The sequence below is a fragment of the Gadus morhua genome, chromosome 21 (assembly GCF_902167405.1).
Source record: "Gadus morhua chromosome 21, gadMor3.0, whole genome shotgun sequence".
Lineage (NCBI taxonomy): Eukaryota > Metazoa > Chordata > Actinopteri > Gadiformes > Gadidae > Gadus > Gadus morhua.
The window spans coordinates 18,119,133-18,138,614 of NC_044068.1; the positions used below are offsets into that span (position 1 = coordinate 18,119,133).

The window sequence follows — 19,482 nt, forward strand, 5'->3', positions numbered from 1 at the left end:
AAGTGCTGACATACAAGGCTCAGTTGGGGTTTTTGCTTGAGCACCCACAAGAAATTGAGGAACTGGGAGTGAATAGCCGGTACTGAGACGACACAGGAAGTTTCTTTGGATGTGTTGCAAGTCCATCATCTGCTTCTGCAAATAATAACTTTTCCGCTTTCAGTGACCTCTTAAACCCTGAATGCAAATGGCAGAGCCACGAGTGGATCCGGAGGGAGAAGGGAGGCTTCCAGAAAGGACTATGGTCATAGAGGTGGTTGAAGAGAGAACCAACCTGGAGACGGAGGCACTAGTTGGGCCTGAAGGGAAACTGGACTATCCTCCTGTGGGGTCCAACTCAATTTACGCTGCCATCCTCAGCAGGAACGAGACCGTCAAAGATGCCAAGCGGCTGAAGACTTTTCTGGAACTGCGGGACAAGTATGTGCACAAGAAAGTGCTGTTTGAAGACCCCCTGTTCCCTGCAGACGACTCTTCTCTGTATTACAGTTGTAAAAGCCCCATGAAGTTTGAATGGAAGCGTCCAACGGTGAGTGCCCTAACAGGATCAGAAAGGATCAATGACGGTATTTTCAAAACAATAATTGTTTCAAACTCTCCACGCAGTTAAACATTTCCCGGCACAGTGGATTGGGGGAGTTGTGGGGGGTGTAGAGTGATTTGTGAGCATAGTGGTGAATACATTTCTCTGGGTTATCACCTTCTAGAGTCACAGACAGCTGACCGACACAGATGACCAGCAGTGCTGTATTCAGCATGACGGGATCTGTTGGGAGTTTGGAATAGCTAGCCCGCCAAGACAGTTCAGTTCAGGACCACGTATACACAATTTATTAAGCCCAGGCTTGTTTAATGCTACTTAATGGAAACAAAATGCACTTTGTCTCATGTACTTATTATAGTGCATTCCATTAAGACCAGACGCTTAGAGTTCAAGGCAATATAGTTTGGTTATTGATGGTTCAGTTGAAAAAAACTGCATTCATTTTTGCATTGTGTTAGAATCGCAAAAAGGGCATTCAATTTCCCAATGCAATGGAATTGAATTCATTGGAAAGGAAAATCCACACGGATGGATTGTTTTTGTAATATATACTGTTTAATTACGATTGCAAAGTAGTAACACTTTACAAATTCCTTCTTTGATCCTTTAAGCTTAAAGTGTAACTTGGTAACAGGACAAGGGTCATAAGGATCACTCATGTTTACAGCCTGATTTTTCACAAGGAAGTGGTGCTAAAGATATGCTAAACCTGTCTGCCTCTCATCCACTACAATGTTGGTAAACATCACATCAAAAAAGGTTGGCATTTGTTTCAATCACTCACCCATTATTCATTGGGACTTTGCATTGGACCATAAAACATTCTTCCAAAAATTATTTTGATTATGGGTACATAATAATTGCTAATAAAGAAATGCTAATAATGAAACTAAACATGACATTTCATGCTGCAGCCTAAAGTGTAAAGTCTAAAACATTTGAAGAAAAACAACACCATACAGTCTTGGCCCTTAACAGCATATAATGAATGGCTTTAACTGGACTTGAGTCCTCTGACCATAGCTGACTCTTACAGCTATCAGACAGTGGCAAGTTCCAAAGTTACGATCCAACCTGCACAGTTCTCCACAGGGACAAGTCCTCGACTTGGTAATTAACTGTGATGTAAATGTGCACAATAAGTGGCATCACACATTTTCTGTGTAGATTTCTATTGCATAAGAAATCTTATAGTGTAATCAGTGCAATATTCCTTAAATTGGATATTGTTGACAGCAGAAACCATGATAAAAATAATGAGGAATATGTTGTTCACATTAAAGGGACTACGTGTAGGATATGTACATCCATAAATCCCTTTAAACTTGTTAAATATATGAACAAGTTTTAATTGAACTTAAAAATTTGACACATTTACATTTAAAGTAATATGTGATTGACGTTTAGTCATGCAAACCAATCCTATGATAAAAAGTGTAGGTGAACATTAAGTTAATGAAAATAATGTACAGTATATAAATATGTTTCAATTTTTGATTTATGTTTGACCTTCCTCTCATATTCAACATCAAATGTGTGTCTATGCCTAGATGTCCATATTCACTCATACAGAGAGAGAATGTTACAGTCATCAAATTCTGCTTTCAGGAAATCTGTGGAAATCCCCACTTCATCATAGATGGAGCCAACAGATCAGATATCTGTCAAGGAGAATTAGGTAATATTTTAAATGTAAATTCAATTTACAAAATAGATGAATGCTGTCAATGAATGAACTGAATTAATTATATGAAATAGGCCAATATTTGACAGGAGTGTACATCAGAAATGATGTGTGTATGAAACATATAAACTCATTGAAACCAGCTAATTGTGTGCATTTGAGGACCATCTGCAAACGATAACATCCTTATTTTGAACTTGTTGAAGCTAAGTGTATTATAATTAGTCATTGGTTACCCCCATCAACCAACAACCCCCAACAAATCTTATTTTTAACATGTCCAGAGTGTAAGGGGGAGAAGCTGATACGTGCACCACAGGGATGTGCAATTTCCCATCAGAACTAGGATTTTGCCTCTTGAACCTAATAATGTGTTCAGTGAAGCATGACATGTTTAGAGTACACTCCGTCATGATAAGCACTCAATGACATGGATGTGCTTGAGAACGTGGGCTGAAGATAAGCAGATGCAATGCAATATGGAAGCCACTGCGAGAATGAGAGAGAGACCTGCCACCTCTCACCTCAAACTGCCAAAGTATGTGCTATGTAGAAGGGTTGAATGTATCAATCAGAGCCTAGTACAGCAATGACAGCTAGGGGGTGGGTGTGCGGTGAGGTAGCCAGGGGATGACTTAGGTCTTAAACACAAACGCGTCCAAGACTGTCATGCCAACTGGCCAATCCTATTGAACCCCATGATCCGACAAGGTGAGCTCATGCCCTGCATGTGGTGTCTCCGTGTCTCTGCGTTGGACAGGGGACTGCTGGCTCCTGGCTGCCATCGCGTGTCTGACTCTGAACGAGAAGCTGCTGTACAGGGTCATCCCTCCGGACCAGAGCTTCACTGAGAACTATGCCGGCATCTTCCACTTCCAGGTGCTCTGAACTGTTTGGGCTTACATAGAAACAGATATTGAGAAAAGGTCTAGAAACAGTGATGATCAAAAATATAACCTCCTCATACAAGAACAAGTTTGAGCGGTCTATGTCTAATGTTTTCGAGGTCATGTCCAAGCATTGTAGATTGACAGAATATATGTGATGGCCTAAGACTCAACATAAAAGCCTTCATCAGAAGTTAGCAGTTTTAACACAAGTTGTGCAGGCAGGAATCCTTCCAGTTCCCTGAGTTCCCCAAGCTGGATACATTACATGAGAACGCACAGCTCCCCATAGTTCCCATGTCTACACCATGTTTAGACTTTTGTGCCAAAAAATAGCATGTGAACAACTGTTTTTTGCTGTGACCAGTTCTGGCGCTACGGCGAATGGATTGACGTCATCATTGACGACCGCATCCCCACCTTCAACGACAAGCTGGTGTTCACCAAATCCTTCCGGAAGAATGAATACTGGAGCGCTCTCCTGGAGAAAGCGTACGCCAAGTAAGTCTGACACCACCCACACAGAGTCTATTAATATCCAGAGTGGGAATCAACAAATTAGGTCATGTTCGAGGGTCCCAGGTGGAAACCCATCTGACCTGGCTCAGGTTTCCCAGCCCGACGATGACTAAAAGACACCTCATCAGTCCTCGCAGCATGTGTCTTATCGTGTTCCTCTCAAAATTGGCTAGAGCAGTCTCCTCTGCTGAGGACCGGCAGGCCACATCTGATCTCTGGGTTGTGATGAATGTGGGCTCCTACCTCAGATTGCACGGCTCCTACGAGGCTCTGAAAGGTGGCAACACGCTGGAGGCCATGGAGGACTTCACGGGGGGCGTGACCGAGTACTTTGACCTGTTGGAGGCCCCCAAGGACCTGTACTCTATCATGAAGAAGGCCCTGGAGAGGGGCTCACTCATGGGCTGCTCCATAGACGTGGGTGTACAGTGTCACTGAGCACAATGCACCATCATGTACAGTCAAACAGTCCATGTAGGAATCAAACATGAAATGAAAGGTCAAGCAGCAAAATATTAACAATAACAGAAATCGCTTATTCAAGTATTAGTAGTACATGCTGTATTTACCCATGAAGGGAAAGACATATTATCTTTGCAATCAAAGCAGCAAAGCATGAATGAGAAGAGAGTCAGCATCAACAGCCAATCAGATAGATCAGTTTGAGATGATCCCTGAGGAGGATATTCTCAATGATTGTCCCTGAACTTGTTTTTCTTTTTGTCCAGGTGATGGGACAAGGCCAGATGGAAAGCCGCACTTCTCAAGGACTAGTGCAAGGGCATGCCTACTCTGTTATAGGTCTGGCAGAGGTACGGTAAAAAAAAAAGCAGTGTTTATATTTGTCATTATTTTGGAATGTTTCTCTGTGTAAAAATGTGTTCAATACTAATCGCAGGGCTGATGTTTTTTCAGTGTGATGAAAAGGGAACCGACTCCCAGATCCGTCTCGTTCGGTTGCGTAACCCCTGGGGCTGGGTGCTCTGGAAGGGACGGTGGTGTGCAGAGTAAGAGCCCTCTGAAGAGACTAAGCAATCGAATAGCTTCAATCCCTGTTCGATCCCTGGCACAAGTTCTCAAATAACGTTTTTTATGTTAGCTTATTGACAGCAAACATGGCTGCATGGTTAGTCAAACACACACATTTTGAAAACCAATGCTTTCTTCAGAAGCTCTAAGATCTTAGATTCATCACATCAATGCTTGTGTCGTTAAGGTCTTATATAAATTCCCTAATTGATTGATTGACTCGGTTTACTCTGTTCTCAGTTCCAAAGAGTGGTCCACCATATCCACTGCTGACAAAGAAAATCTACTGAAGCAGACCATACAGGAAAGTGAGTTCTGGTGAGTTCTAAAGCCAATGCTGTTCCACTCTCTGCATTACAGATCCTGTACTTCAACCTTCCTTCTCCGCTTCTTCCCCTCCACAGGATATCCTTTGAGGACTTCAAGAAGTGCTACTCCAAGCTGGAGATGTGTAACCTCACCCCCGACACCCTGCGTGGCGACGAGAGGAACAGCTGGAGCGTGGCGGTGAACGAGGGCCGCTGGGTGAGAGGCAGCTCCGCGGGGGGCTGCAGGAACTTCCCAGGTACCCCTATCCCCCTCTTGGTGTCACCTGAAGCATGAAGACCGATTTGCTCATCTAGTGTCTGTGTCTGTGTCTCATCAGCACTGTGCACACTATTTCATCAATGATGAGTCTGTTTTCAATTTAAAGTGTTTAAACACTGTTGAATGCAGTATGTAATCCTACTAACCCTGCGTTCCATTGCCTATACTACCGTACTATTTTACTATGCCAGAAAATCTTTAGTGTGTCCCAATATATAGTATGGAAAATTCAGTATGCAAGAAATACCAGGATGTTGTACTACATCCGGCCGCATTTTCGCAGCATGGAAGCCAGCATGCTTTTGGGCTATTCTGCCCCACAATCCTATGTGCAGCAGGAGCTACGTTGCATCGGGTGACCCCGCAAAAGGGGATGGGTGGCACTACAAATGTAATAAATAGTGTAATCTCCTGTTGTATGCCCCAATTGCCCATATGCCCCAACTTTGTTGGGGTAGCTGCAATACGTACTACAAGTAAAGAGAAAAAGTATGCGATTTGGAACGCAGCCATAGTGTTAACTAGGAGAACCCACACCAGCCACCACTTGGAGAGATTGTTCGGCATTAGACGACACCCCTCTAGATTGAACACACACAGCCTGTATCTGGCCGCAACGGTAACCTGGTGACCTGCAGACGAAGCGTTGATGCGACACACCTGACCTCCGCTTAGTGAAGCTGAAACAAGGGGCGTTTATAGGGGGGCAGGCCACACGCCCCAGAACGAAGGAAGGTTTTAAAGGTGGGGTCATCGGGTTTGGTGTTCCTTTGAAGCATGTTGTACTCATTATTGACCTTTGTATTTTACCGTGCATAGGAGATGATTTTTAGGCAGAGTGCTAGATAATCGAAACATTTAATCAAAGCTCACAGTGTTGGCTCCTCCCACCTCTCTCCTCTCTGGTGACAGACACATACTGGACCAACCCCCAGTACCGCATGCTGCTGTACGAGGAGGACGACGACCCCGAGGACGGGAAGAGGGCGTGCACGGTGGTGGTGGCTCTGATGCAGAAGGGCCGCCGAAAGGAGCGCAGCAAGGGGGCAAGCCTCTACACCATCGGCTTCTCCATCTACGAGGTGCTTAGAGCCGCCAGGGGCCACAGCACGTGCAGACCTTGATTCAGACAGATTGCACTGCGGGGCGTTTTTACATTTCTTTTACTATTTGGATTCAACTAATTAGCCCCATTGGGTGTTTTGAAACACAAACACATCAATGGAACCAAATTGCTCATTGAGTTTGAAGGAGGAGCCCATGTTTCATGCCTATGTTGTGATTTGTTGCAGGTGCCAAAGGAGGTATGATATCCTGGGAGAAGGAGGATTCACATGTCTATGGTCTGTAGAGATCAAGATCTGCAAGGAAGACGTGACACTGTTCTACCTTCACCCATGAATCGATCCAAATCATTTCACTAATCAATTGTACTCTTGTTCTGAATGGTGCTAATAAGCAAGTATGGATGGTTCAGTCAACTACAAGAGAGTGCTTTCATTTGCGCACCATTGGTAGCCAGACTTAGTTGTTAAATAAGACCAGATGAGATTCAGATCAGCCAAATCCTCTTAAGTATCTTGTGTATACTCTATACTATTTATAATGATTATTTATACTCAATATTGAGATTAATATAAGGAAACTCTTGGGTCCACTCAATGTTCAAAATAGTGTAACAGGTATGATGTTGTGTCTACTCTCAGATGCATGGCTGCCAACAACATCTGGGAAAAGAATTCTTCCTCTACACCAAGTCCACGGCCAAGTGCCAGTCCTACATCAACCTGCGGGAGATCACCGAGCGCTTCCGCCTGCCCCCCGGGGAGTACGTGGTCATCCCCACGACCTTTAAACCCCACAATGAGGGGGAGTTCATCCTCAGAGTGTTCTCTGAGAAGAGGAGCACCTCTGAGTAAGGATTGGAAAACACATTAAAGCATTGCAACAACACCCTGTTCCAGGGTGTTGTGAAGTGGATTTAAATAATGATTGTGCCGAACCCTGATATTGGTCTGGATTTCTTCTGCTAGGGAGGTCGAAGAGGAGATTGGATCTGATGAAATACAGGTATGTCCACTTGATGTTTGCAGTCTTGGCGCACAACATAGACTGATATACTGTAGCTGTATTTTTTGGTTGGAGTTGTATTTTGGGGAGGTCATATTATTGTCAGATGTTGTCTGGACACTATCTTACAACAGAAGATTGCAGGTTCAATAAAGTTGAATATCTCCTTAAAGCTTTCCTGTGGAACAAACTCATTCTAATACACATTCTCTGACATATACATTCATGAGTATGCCATTGTCTATCTATCACTTTATTTCATTCTTGGTTATTTTTGTGTCGCCAACAATTTTCCATCTCTATTCTTGTTCATTTCCATTTAATAACAAATTAGAAGTCTTATTTCCCTTTAAACTCTAACCATCTCATTTCATCTCACTGATCTCCACCTTCACTGTTCTTTACCGGCCTCCAGCCAGGGAAGAAACAGATAGAAAAGGTAAAGCATGTAGTGTATGGCTGCCACACTTTGTTTAAACTTCCTAACCGCGTGTGCCCCAACTTATTTTCTCTTCACTATTTTAATTTTGATAATAACATTTGGCCTTCAACATTTTCAGTTTTCTTACTAACGATTTATCCACTCTGTTACTTCAGTCTGATCAGAATGCTTCTCTTCTTCTGCAGCCCATCGTGTTTGTGTCAGACCGAGCGAAGGCCAACAAGGAGATTGAGCACAGCGGCATTCCGGGGGAGAAGAAGAAGAAGAAGGTGTGTTGATGGTTTGCTGATGATTTTCCTCCCTGTGGGGAACAGGAGAGGACCCAAGCTTGTGTTGACGTTTTGCTGATGGTTTTCCTCCCCGTGTTGAAATGGAGAGGACCAAAGTATGCGTTTAAGTTTCTTTAGAGACACAAACAAGAATGGTATCCTCATGCTGCAGTTAACAGCCCTTCTTTAACTGACAGCCCTGTGACCTTTTGCACCGTTGCAATGCAGACTGACGATACTGAAATTCAATCGTCACCATGCTCCCTGGAGTTCAAGCCTAGTCTTGGCTGAATGACAATCTGGTTATAAAAAACTGCCTAAGGCCAATTTGCACCTGTTGTGCATGTGGAGTTCATGTTATGCTATACATATTTAAATAGTTATATATATGTTAATAACCCCCCCAATTGAACTCTTCTCTACGCTTTAGGACAGAACAGCGCAACTATCTACACTCAATTACAAATATGTTCTTTGGATTGCTTGAGTAGTTTTATAATAACAGCAAGACTGTGTTGAGCTGTGACCTGTGTGTGCAGTCTACAGGACCTAGTAGTTCTCCACCATTTGTGTGTTTTCAGACTGGCACGGATGTTTCATAGCAAAACATTGGATTCTCAAAGGTTACCATAGACACTACTGGTGGCAGTATGTATGCATGTATAATTACCCTGTCTTGAACTGGTGTTTCATACAGGGCCCCCAGCCAAGTCAAAGTAGTTCTGTAATTAAGTCACTTGCGTCATGTTGAAGCAATTGTTGACTGTATCTTTCTCCCCATCTATCCTCCCGCCAGCCTGAACGAACCGAGGAGGAGACTGAGGAGGACAAAACCTTCAGGGCCATTTACAGACAGATCGCTGGTGAGGTGCGTAATATGGGGCCAGGCCCAGTCCCTGGTAACAGCGGTCAACGCCCTGTCCAAGTCATCATCTCACAAACTCTTTATTACCAACACTGGATCAACTAATATGTGGAACTAAGGTAGAAAAAGATGAAAATAGCAAAAGGAAATACATGGATACATTACTTCTCTCCTCTCCTAGGACATGCAAATCTGTGCCAGTGAGCTCAAAGTTGTCATGAAGAGGGTGCTGGAAAAACGTAAGGGAAGAAAGTATTAAATATAAACACAGAACTCTACAACTGCTGCTTGGACTCAAATTGAGATACAATTCCCAATCGGTTCCCACAGACAACCAGATAAAGACGGAGGGCTTCAGCCTGGAGACGTGTCGGAGCATGATCGCCCTGATGGACGTATCCTTTCAGGAGCACTGAAGGCAGACCAGGGCGTAGTGGTCACCTGAGGCAGAGTGGTTAAGGTTGGCTGGCCTTGCTGGCTTGTCAGTTCAATAACGTATGCGTCTGTGACTTTGTTTCCCACACACATTTTGGCAGGGTCAGAGCTGGGAGGTGGCCTCAGAGGACATTCCATGTCGAGGAAGATAATCTTCTCCCAGATGGTGGCGGTCAAACATCTGACTTTGCTTGTCACAGAGCTGGAATATGAACAGACTTTATGTATTAGACTCCTGAGTACATCAGCTCTATATAAAACTGAAAGCGTTCAGCTTTTGTATTGACCAATACAATCCGCTCCATGCCCCGCAGCGCGTTGTCTCAGTGGACAATGGACATCAGAAGGTAGTTATTGAACTGTACTCACCCAGGTTTGCAAATATTAGCAACAGGTTTCTGCTACAGAGTTTGCCGTTTAAAAAGCAATCATGAGTCCTGTTATTGAGCTGTAGCTAATAGAACAAACATATAAAAACATTGAGGACTGTAAATTCAGCCCAACCATATTTGGAATATGTAGTTTTGGTCCTAACTAAACCCTCTGCAGACTGATGGCACTGGAAAGCTGAATCTACAAGAATTCAAACACTTGTGGAATAAAATCAAACAGTGGCAGGTAGGAAGCCAGTTCAATTCACATCTTTAGTTTTTTTATATTGTCCTATCCTAACAGTCTTATCCATCTGTAGCTCATCTTCAGAATGTACGACAAAGACAAATCCTGCACCATCAGTAGCTTCGAAATGAGGAACGCTGTGAATGATGCCGGTATGGACAAAATTATATTGTAATACATTATATCCTTTTATATATATTTAAGAAACAATTTGTTACATATTTATTTACTATTATCCAGCACAGTAGGTTAACTTTATTATACAAACTTCAAGACCTGCTCCCTGAATCTCAAATGAAGGCTTATCTTTTATATCTGTGAACCGAATGAATCTAAAGTAACTTTTCAACTTTCTTTTGTATCACCATTACCCTAACCTCCATGTAATCCCTTCCTCACCAAGGTTTCCACCTCAATAAGCAGTTGTACGACATATTAGCCATGCGCTATGCAGACGAACGCAACAACATTGACTTTGACAGCTTCATCTGCTGTTTTGTGAGGCTAGAAGGAATGTTCAGTAAGTAGTACACATTTACATTTTTTATTCAGACCCGTCTTAAAAAAAGGACCAAGTTGGTTCAAGGTTTTCGTCTTTAGAAACAAAGTATTTCTAGTAATTAGGAACAAACGTGATGCGTGTGTGTGTGATATATAGATCTAGATATATAAATATACATTTCGATGGCGTCACTTTGAGACAATACAATGGTATTTTTCAGGGGCCTTCCATGCGTTTGACAAAGACGGAGATGGTTTGATCAAGCTCAACGTCCTAGAGGTAGGAGAATTATCTTCACTAGTATAGTTCACTAACCATAACCTGGAGAACAGTAGCATTTGGTGTCATGAGAGACACTGCCTCTGTCCCACGATGAAGCCTGGTTGCGATGAACCCTTTTCACTATCAAACACGATACACGTCTCATTCCACACGTCTAACTAATGGACCCTTCTGTGGTTGCTTTGCAGTGGCTTCAGCTGACCATGTATTCATAGGGGAGGCTGGCTGCCTTCTCTTGGACCGTGATCCCAGCAGAGCGACACACCGACCAGAACTACACCTACACCTCAAGCCCACCACCGTCTACAACGAAACAAACGATTGCAGTTCATGTTTCCGATTGGCATCAGTTTACAAAGTGCACTTGCTAATAAAATGAAGGCAAGCGTCAGGTGAAACTACAAATAAGCACTCGGAAGGAAATAGGATAACTTATGTTTGTGGCTTATCCTGTGGCTTGACTTGGTTCAACTTTAACCAGGGTTGTGTTTTAAACCAAAGCTTGTGTTTTAAACCGACGCCTTGCTAAAGCAAGGCTTCTTGACATAAAACCACAGGCAAAGTTCTCTACTACATTAATGATTGTAATTACCTCGAGTGTGACGCCAAGCTTTTATAAAATGTGTAAAAAAAACTTTGTGCAATATTCGCTTATGTTTTGGTGTGCATAGTTGAAAGTGGTTTACCTTGAAATAAACGTTATTCGGGTAACATGTTCAACTCAAATGAGGCATTTATTGACTCGTCGTTTATGATCTTTTTAGAAATTGCAGATGTAAAATAAATTTAAAAAAACCTGCAATTCACATTTTGCTGCCAATCTGAATGTAAATAAATCAAACAACGAGTACAAACACCATTTTTGTCAATATTGACTTATTATGTAACTGGTTGCATTGCCTGAGCTTCATTATAGCTGGGATATTGGTCTAAATAGACATCTTTGCTCTGTGAAATTAAAAACTAGCTTCAGCTATACAGGTTCAATGCCAGTAAACACATGGAGGAATCGTCCAACTCAAACGATAAATACTGCTTCCAAAGAAAGATCTGAAAAATAAAAATAAATATGTAGTGAGTGATTTGCGCATATGAAGACGTATGGCATTTCTTATTAATGGTTTGAAAAACGATATGGTGCCATGTCTTTCAGTATACCTCATGTCATGCGTCAAATATTCAGCTGGCTGTCCTCCTCAACGTGGCTCTGCACGTGTGTAGGCAGCTTCTGCAACAATCAGCGAGATGGGAAACCCGTTCAACATTGAGGCCAACGGGACCGTGCAAAAGAGTACCTTTGGCTTTTTACATCTTTGCTCATTTATAGATTCCGATAGCCAAAACCAACAAAAGATATGAGCATCATAACCGCATCAAAATGTGTCTTTGATTGCATCAATGTGAAGCTATTGCCCATAGCAGTCTCTCAAGTTATAGTGGAAGATGACAACATCACTGGGACTATAAGAAGTAAAGGGGTGATGTCATGCTTCGACTTTTCCAGTGCGACGTCAGGCTGGGCAAAAGTGGCGTCTCCCGGCTACCCGCAATGTTCTTTGGGGGGTGAATTTGGCTTTGCGGTAATGAACAGTGTGAGAATACTAAGGGGTATTTCTAACATACAGGCATGCATGACTTAACCTTGATCTAGTAGTAGGGCTGTCAACGAATATTCGAAGTTCGAATATTCGTTCGAAATGTATCCAAAAACGCGAATTCGAACGTGAAAATTAATATTCGAATGTGAAAAAACACTCCCGCGGCACAAGCGCCTCTATCTGCTTTGTGAATGAGCCTCTGTCTGTTCGCGATGTCCCTCATAATATTCGAATGTGAAAAAACACTCCCGCGGTACAAGTGTAACAGACTAGTATTGTGAAGAGCGAATGTATTTTATCCCCTCGGGGTTTCCGTACTTGGATATAGGTATTCCAGCTCGGCTATGCCATTCAATAAGCATCCGAAGTAGAGCTCAGGGAGCTAGTAGTCTGGCTGGTGAAAGCTGCTATAACGCAATGTTCTCGGCAAAGTCCGAGACAGCTTTTTTTTCATGAATCCGAACGGTGCGTAGTGCTGGCCCTTTCGCTGGCATGGTGGAAGACGTAGGCGACATGCATTTTTTTCTTTATCGATTTTAATAGGCCTTCTCGATAAATGGTAAGCAAAGCAAGGAACGTTACCACTAGCATACTTTGTAACATTCAGAAGTGGGCGTCTTCTTCAGATTACTATAGTTTGCGCGCTTGCAGGTGTGGTGGTGAAATGCAAGCGATACAAAGTTGTGGCTTTTCATGATTAGGCCTCCACGTTACTGGGCTGTTTATATGATATATATATATCCCACTAATTTGAACCATGGTTTTGTCGCATTATTGACATATTGACGGCAACTGCGTAAAATAGGCAACCAGATATTCGAATAGTTCGAATTCGTGATTTTTTTCCAAACGAACATTCGAATGTCATTTTTGAGCAATTTTGACAGCCCTATCTAGTAGTACCCCCAAATGCATTTATTAACCCTAAAAAAAGCATGATATGGGATCTTTAAGAATGGAGGAGTTCAACGAAACCGAACCAAACTGGTTTCAAACTCTGCACAGATCAGCAGGCCGGCGTTCCCCTCACCTGCTGCACTGCGTCCTGCGTGGGGAAGAAGGCGTCACAGCCCCTCCAGCGGCAGGCGACCGTGGCGAGGTGGGCGTTGCTGTGATCCCTCAGCAGGTGCTGCGTGAGATGCTCTTCCACACCGAAGATCAAGGAGCAGCCGTGCCACTGAGCAGGGGTCAGAAGGGCATGAGGACCAACGCCACCGATAATCACAAGCATAACATACTAGGGCTGTAACGATACGCGTATCGCGATACTCAAAGCCACAAACCTGTCTCGCGGTATGAGAAGGCAGAAGCGCGATATGCCCTTTCTAACTCTTCGGTCAAATTGTCCGATTGAAATTTGCTAATAATTTGTCTAAATAATAGTCTGCTGACAGCGCCCCCTCCTATCGATGCCGTAAATATGTGACGAGATGCCCTCTCTGTGATCACAGCTCTCCGTGGCTACGGAGGATTGCATTTCTCCACAGCCGTCGAAGTCCTCATATGCGATATGAACGACATTTATCCAGAGTGGGCCAAGCGCGAAAAAAAATGCCTGTGTGATCCTGTCTCTATTGTTTTGTGTGATTTGACTGGCAGTTTGTCTGCTTATAGGTCGGAATGAAGCGGCCACCGATTATTGACAGGATGGGTACTTTATTCTACCGGACTCGTTTGCTTCTTCACTAGACACAAGCGCTACTGCTCGCTCTCCTCGCTCGTCCACTCACTCGCTGACGTCACTCACACACGCATACGCACACTGCCATTCTCGCGCACACACATATGCTACTCGTAACACTATGCCTCGTTATTGCGACGTTCATGTTTTTCCTCATCTATTGAAAGTTAGGCTATTAAACATGTTGCATTCTATAAGGCCTGATGTCATTAGTCATTGTCATTGTGTCATTATTTAAGCTACATAGCCTAATAAGAAGCGCTAATAAGGATATTTGAATAAACCAACCAAACAGTTAAAGGGGCCCTATTATGCCTACCAACAAAAAGCATCCTCCAACTGCAATCTTTGGTTATTTCTTTATTAATTTAGCTATACTTTAATAGTATTCTTTCGGTTCAAATCTGTTCAGTGTTCCAAATTATTTGTTATTAAATGTTACATTAAGATAATTGGCATATAAGTGTTGTTTAAATAAAATGCTTTTTAAATTTAAAAGAATCGTGGGATGTATCGAACCGTGGGTCAAAAATCGTGATACAAACCGAATCTTGAATTTGTGTATCATTACAGCCCTATAACATACCCAACGACTGCGTGGCAGGTAGCGTTACAGGGGGCCTGCACCTCCTGATATGCTACTGGACTCAGACACCGCCCAATGGGGCTGGCGGATTTGGGCAAAGAATAACATCTAAACTCTTTCAAACTAATGGACAGATTTTAAACCTTGATTTCTTTTAATAATTTTTTCAACCCATCTAAAAAGACCAGAACATGCTCGTTAGCATACTCTTCGAGGTCATAATCAAGGGAAACCGGAGGCGAGGTGTGTGTCGACGTGCAGCGCCTTGTCTGGTATCGAAAGCCAGCTCAAACATATACGATTTTTTGCACGTTAACTACTCGTTCTTTGCACTTTGAAAACATGCAGGCAACTTGTTAAAAAAAAAGAAAACATATTTTTGACCCGTTTTGTTTTCAGTCTGGGCAGTGGCTGATTGCGGCGTCAGAGAGAGTGGGTTAAGCTTCTCCGACAAGTATAGTACAACGGTGTGTGAAGATGTGTGGAGCTCCGTATGAGCAACATTTTATTAAAATGTCCGCGATGGTTAACGTCTCCATCGTGGACAACGTCTCTCATTATAAAGCTCACAGACAACATTGAAAAAGTACCCAAATCTGCAGTCTAGAACTTTCAATAATTTGTGGTTTTGTGGCAACCATTTCAGAAAAAAGGAAACCAACATTGCTAATTAGTCAATTCAACCGGGGAAACAAATAATGCGCAGCCCAACCAGCTAACCCCCCTTTTAACCAGACACAACAACACAACAGCTGCGGAGACATAGGCATGCACAGCCACGCTCTTACCCAGCAGCGGTAGTTCTTCATCAGGTTAAGCTTCGACGCCTGAATGCTCCCGTCGTAGCAGCCGGAGTAGATCTGAGAAGGAAGGCAAAGGGACTGAGTGGAGTCCCCTCATGGAGGAGAGTGTGAGCACCTGCCTCCCCATCAGCCCTCATGCTTCTGTGCAGTCAAAACATTACGTAGGGAGGGTGTACCTACCACGCTCTTATGGATGGCCATACACATCACCATGTCGCTGTGGCCCCCGTACACCTGCAGGCGGTCATGGGACTAGAACCAGGACAAAAACCTCATCAAGCTCAGACTCTCGACATAAAATGACATAATCCAATTCATGTCTATTTATAAATTGACATTTATAAATGGACATAATTGAATCGATTATCTGATCCAACTTGCCAGTGATTATAACAACATTTGTGTATATCGAGATGGAGGCAAGTCAAGGTTTACCTGCAGCTCGTAGACGCGCAGCAGCTTGTCCAGACAGGCCGTCACCATGACTTTACCCAGGATGATGATGGAGGTGACGGAGTGGCTGTGGCCTTTGTAGATGCGCACCAACTCACCGGTCTGAGGGACAAAAGGGTTCAAAGCAGAGGCATGATGCGCTGAATGGAGGATACGGTGCAGAGAGCAGGAGGAGGGGCAAAGGGAAGGGACTCACGTGGATGTTGTGGGCGTGGACGCCCGTGTCGCTGGAGCCGCTGAACACCAGGTCGTTGACCACCTTGGCGTCGAGCACGGCGGTGACATGGTTACACCGAGCACATGTGTTGACGCGTAAAACAATGGCAAGACGTCAAAATCATCTACAAAACACTGAACTAAATAAATACCGTGTTGCACTGAGCCAGTCTAAAAGATCCTGCATCAAAACTTGAAGGACGGCGCTACGTAGGAGAGCGGCGGCCTCACCTTCATGCAGAGCACCGTCTTGGTATGGCCCTGCAGCGAGCGCAGCATCAGGCCGCTCTTGGCGTCTCGCACGCTGATGGTGCTGTCGTAGGAGCCCACCAGCAGCACGCGGCGCGCCCCCTCCTGGGAGGTGCCCAGGCAGCTCACGCCCCGCGGCCCGTGGCACTCCAGCACGTCCAGCTCCTTCAGGGTCTGGGGGGCCGGGGGAGGGGGAGGAAGAGAAGGGTGGAGGAGGCGTACTTGATATTGCAGTGATGCTTTTTGAAGCTTTATTTCAATAAACCATGTGTTTTGAGGGCCCTACATCTTGTTTTTGTACAAATCAGATCAAATGAAAAGGTCTTCTTAGCGAGAGCCCTATATAAAAATGTTACATGGTGGCCCAGCTATCCCATTGTTTGGAGAGAACCCTTTAATGTTATATATAAAAAATTCAAATGACATAATGCGCTTGTGTCATCCTGCCTTAACAAAAACGTACTGTACCAAATACCATGACGCCAAAACCGTGATATGAACCGAACCATACATTTTGTGATCCGTACCGCCCCTATACAGATGACTACGCAGCTACTTTATAGCTAGCTCACAATAAAACAGGTAGACCTGTTGCTCTTTATCGCAAGATTGAGATGATATTGCTATAATGCTAGAGGTTTACAGCAGGCCAGATGTTTCTCACCAAGTTAACAGAAGTCAGTTGGGAGAGCAATGGAAATATCAGAAGTAGGAGCTATGATAAGAGTATGGGCAGGAAGTGTCTCTGAGGGGCGATCCGATTGGCTCACTCACCTTCAGGTGGAGGCTTACTACAGAGCCATTGGCCAGCCCCACGTAGAGAATACCCCAGCTTATGTGCAGGCACAGCACCCTGTCGGGGAAGGAGACCTGGTCCAGGAACTTCTGAGACTGGAACCCAGAAAAATCTGTTAGAGCAGTACTGCACTAAAACAGAATCAATGGGGCTTTGAGGACTTCATACCCTGTGTAGCATGTTCTCTGCGTGCGTGTGTGTGTTTTGTCGGTGTGTTACCTTGATGCTGAAGCAGCGCACCGTCTTGTCGCTGGAGCCCGTGTAGAGGCGGGCCAGCGTGCCCTGGGCCAACGTTGCCACCAGCAGGCAGTTGATGGTGCTGCTGTGGCCCTCAAACACCCCCTGGCACTCTTTGGTCTGCACGCAGCACCAGGGAGAAACACAGGACCACCGTTTGCAAGCGTTGACGTTTTGCTTGGACCATTTCAGTTCAACCTGCTGTCCAGTGTTTGTTTCCCTGTGAGAGTTGATTGGCTACCCTGAACATCTGATAGACAGGTTAAGCTATGCAGCGACTCGGAACAAGATCACCGTCGACTTTCCGCATCTTCACTCACAGAAAAGTAGACAGCTTCAAACATCTGGCTCAGAGACTGACCATGCCTTTGACCATTAGCCAACATGAAATTAATGGTTATGGGCGGGACCCGAGTTTGTCCTGCCATGAAGCCTCTATCAAAGGGTCTAAGGAGCTTTTACATACAAACAGTGGTGACTGTTGGTGAATCAATCTTGTGAAGCCAGCTTTAATCTGGCACCTCTGTGAACCAGCGGGTGAGCGGTGTAGATGCGGCACTGGGTGGTTCCATCTGGAGCCGACTTAATTTAAATAATAATTTCGGCTTTGATTTAGTGGTCTTTTATCTGAATGTCTTTTTTGTTTTTTAGATTTCTTTATGCATTTTTATGCTTTTCGATAGAGTGAGATGGACAGGAAGGTATGGGAGCTAGAGGGGAAGGCATGAGGCAAAGCATGACGGGCAGGAATCTAACCCGGGTCGCTGTGATCAAGACTGGGCCTTAACGGTACGCGCTCTACCCGCTGAGCCCATGCGACGCTAAAGCCTCCCATAGTGGAGGCCGTGTGGGGAGCTTACCACGAGGCAATAGGCCCGTGCCGTGTTGTCTCCGGAGCAGGAGTAGAGCCGCCCGCCATAGATCTGCAGGTCGTGGACGGGGCCCGCGTGGTTCTGGAAGGGCCCCAGGGCCAGCGGCTCCTGTGGAGGCCCCTGGTCGGGCTCTTTGGTAAATGAGACAAAATATAAAATATAGATCGTACGTATAATGAAGAATCTAATTTAGTCTTTGGTCCGACGCGTTTGTAAGCATAATAGCATCTGAACACGAAGGTTGTTTCATGGCTTTCTGTTCATTTAAGCTAAGGGTCACATGACTCACCGGATGTCGTCATAGGAACCGAGGTGAGCTCCTTCACCCCCTGGGTGCTGGTTGTTGTGGGCTGAAGGGGAGCCCGGTTCTCCCTGTCGGGGGCGGGGGGGGTCTTCTTGGGTGAAACGTCGCTGTCCGATTCGTCGATGTGAATGATGTCAACTGTGCGGGGCTCCATGATCACCAACGAGCCTTCGCTCTCGTCGCTGTCGTCGCTCTCCTCCTCTTCCTCCGGCTCCCTTTTGGGGGCTAGCGGCGGGCTACTGCTCTGCTTCACGGCGGCGAGCGGCGGCGCGGGGACCGTGTTGGTGGCGCTCTCGGCGGTGGGCTGGGCCTCGGGCCAGGGGGGCGTGTGCCGCAGCAGGCGGGAGGCGTGGATGAGGAGCGGAGCCGCCTGGGGTGGATCTCCGCGCTCCTGCTTCAGCGGGGCCCCCGGCGACGGGTGGGCGAAGGGCGGGTACAGCTGGGCGGCGGACAGCGGCGAGGTGGCGGCGGACAGCTGCAACAGGGGGGAGTGGGCAGGGAGGCAGGCGAAGGGGGAGTGGGGAGAGCGGCTGGGGGGCATGGAGGGGGCGGCGGGGTCTGCGGCAGTAGATGGCCCAGAGGAACCTGAAGGAATTGGGACGAGTGGGATTATGTTCCTGCCACTTCAGTGACGCACAATGAGCTAATCCCAGTAGGGAACCTCGTTCCAAGAGAATTCCATCCAAAAGCTTCATTACCACAGGGAATAGCGAATTATGTTTGGGACTTGAATTGCAAGATACAGTGTCATGTATCGTGTGCCCACAATTCAACCTACACTGCCATGTTTCAAGGACAAATCTTACCTTGCATGCCGTGCAGGATCTCAATACGCTTTGCCCTTAGGCCGCTGACCTCGGTAGAGAACTACAGAACAAACACAGGACCAGACAAATGAAACGCTGAACCAAGTACTTGACCATTAAACGACGCAAAAAAGCGGGTGGGGCTTA

General features: G+C 45.1%; 2 protein-coding genes across 10 annotated transcripts in view; one reads left to right on the plus strand and one right to left on the minus strand.

The window, feature by feature from the left end:
- capn3b (calpain 3b) lies at positions 1-11,593 on the plus strand. Of its 6 annotated transcripts, none has more exons than XM_030344551.1 (23): positions 1-529; positions 2,153-2,222; positions 2,989-3,107; positions 3,483-3,616; positions 3,883-4,051; positions 4,363-4,446; positions 4,550-4,641; positions 4,904-4,981; positions 5,068-5,228; positions 6,164-6,333; positions 6,544-6,555; positions 6,958-7,166; positions 7,285-7,321; positions 7,737-7,760; positions 7,949-8,032; positions 8,826-8,900; positions 9,079-9,136; positions 9,228-9,292; positions 9,882-9,950; positions 10,024-10,102; positions 10,354-10,470; positions 10,673-10,731; positions 10,923-11,593. In XM_030344551.1, exons 1-23 carry the CDS (start codon positions 182-184, stop codon positions 10,947-10,949), a joined length of 2,340 nt encoding a protein of 779 aa, XP_030200411.1. In that variant the 5' UTR covers positions 1-181; the 3' UTR covers positions 10,950-11,593. The 6 variants fall into 6 exon arrangements, with proteins under 6 accessions (XP_030200411.1, XP_030200412.1, XP_030200413.1 ...); XM_030344552.1 differs by having other exon boundaries at positions 8,829-8,900; XM_030344553.1 differs by lacking the exon at positions 7,737-7,760 and having other exon boundaries at positions 2-529.
- LOC115533998 (zinc finger protein 106) overlaps positions 11,443-19,482 on the minus strand; it is a 13,203-nt gene continuing 5,163 nt past the window's right edge. For all 4 annotated transcript variants that reach the window (XM_030344544.1, XM_030344543.1, XM_030344546.1 and 1 more), the window contains 13 exons: positions 19,336-19,396; positions 18,515-19,114; positions 18,214-18,356; positions 17,336-17,473; positions 17,095-17,211; positions 16,303-16,494; positions 16,052-16,114; positions 15,838-15,957; positions 15,583-15,654; positions 15,388-15,459; positions 13,363-13,509; positions 11,893-11,962; positions 11,443-11,784 (listed from right to left, as the gene is read on the minus strand). In XM_030344544.1, the coding sequence (XP_030200404.1) occupies positions 11,906-11,962; positions 13,363-13,509; positions 15,388-15,459; positions 15,583-15,654; positions 15,838-15,957; positions 16,052-16,114; positions 16,303-16,494; positions 17,095-17,211; positions 17,336-17,473; positions 18,214-18,356; positions 18,515-19,114; positions 19,336-19,396 (1,782 nt within the window). In that variant the 3' untranslated portion in view covers positions 11,443-11,784; positions 11,893-11,905. The remainder of the gene's footprint in view (positions 11,785-11,892; positions 11,963-13,362; positions 13,510-15,387; positions 15,460-15,582; positions 15,655-15,837; positions 15,958-16,051; positions 16,115-16,302; positions 16,495-17,094; positions 17,212-17,335; positions 17,474-18,213; positions 18,357-18,514; positions 19,115-19,335; positions 19,397-19,482) is intronic.

Coding starts and splice junctions, on each gene's coding strand:
- capn3b (XM_030344551.1), top strand. CDS start 182: ATGCAAATGGCAGAGCCACGAGTGGATCCGGAGGGAGAAGGGAGGCTT. Junction 4,982..5,067: donor ATACAGGAAAGTGAGTTCTG/GTGAGTTCTAAA, acceptor TCCCCTCCACAG/GATATCCTTTGAGGACTTCA. Junction 10,471..10,672: donor GAGGCTAGAAGGAATGTTCA/GTAAGTAGTACA, acceptor GGTATTTTTCAG/GGGCCTTCCATGCGTTTGAC.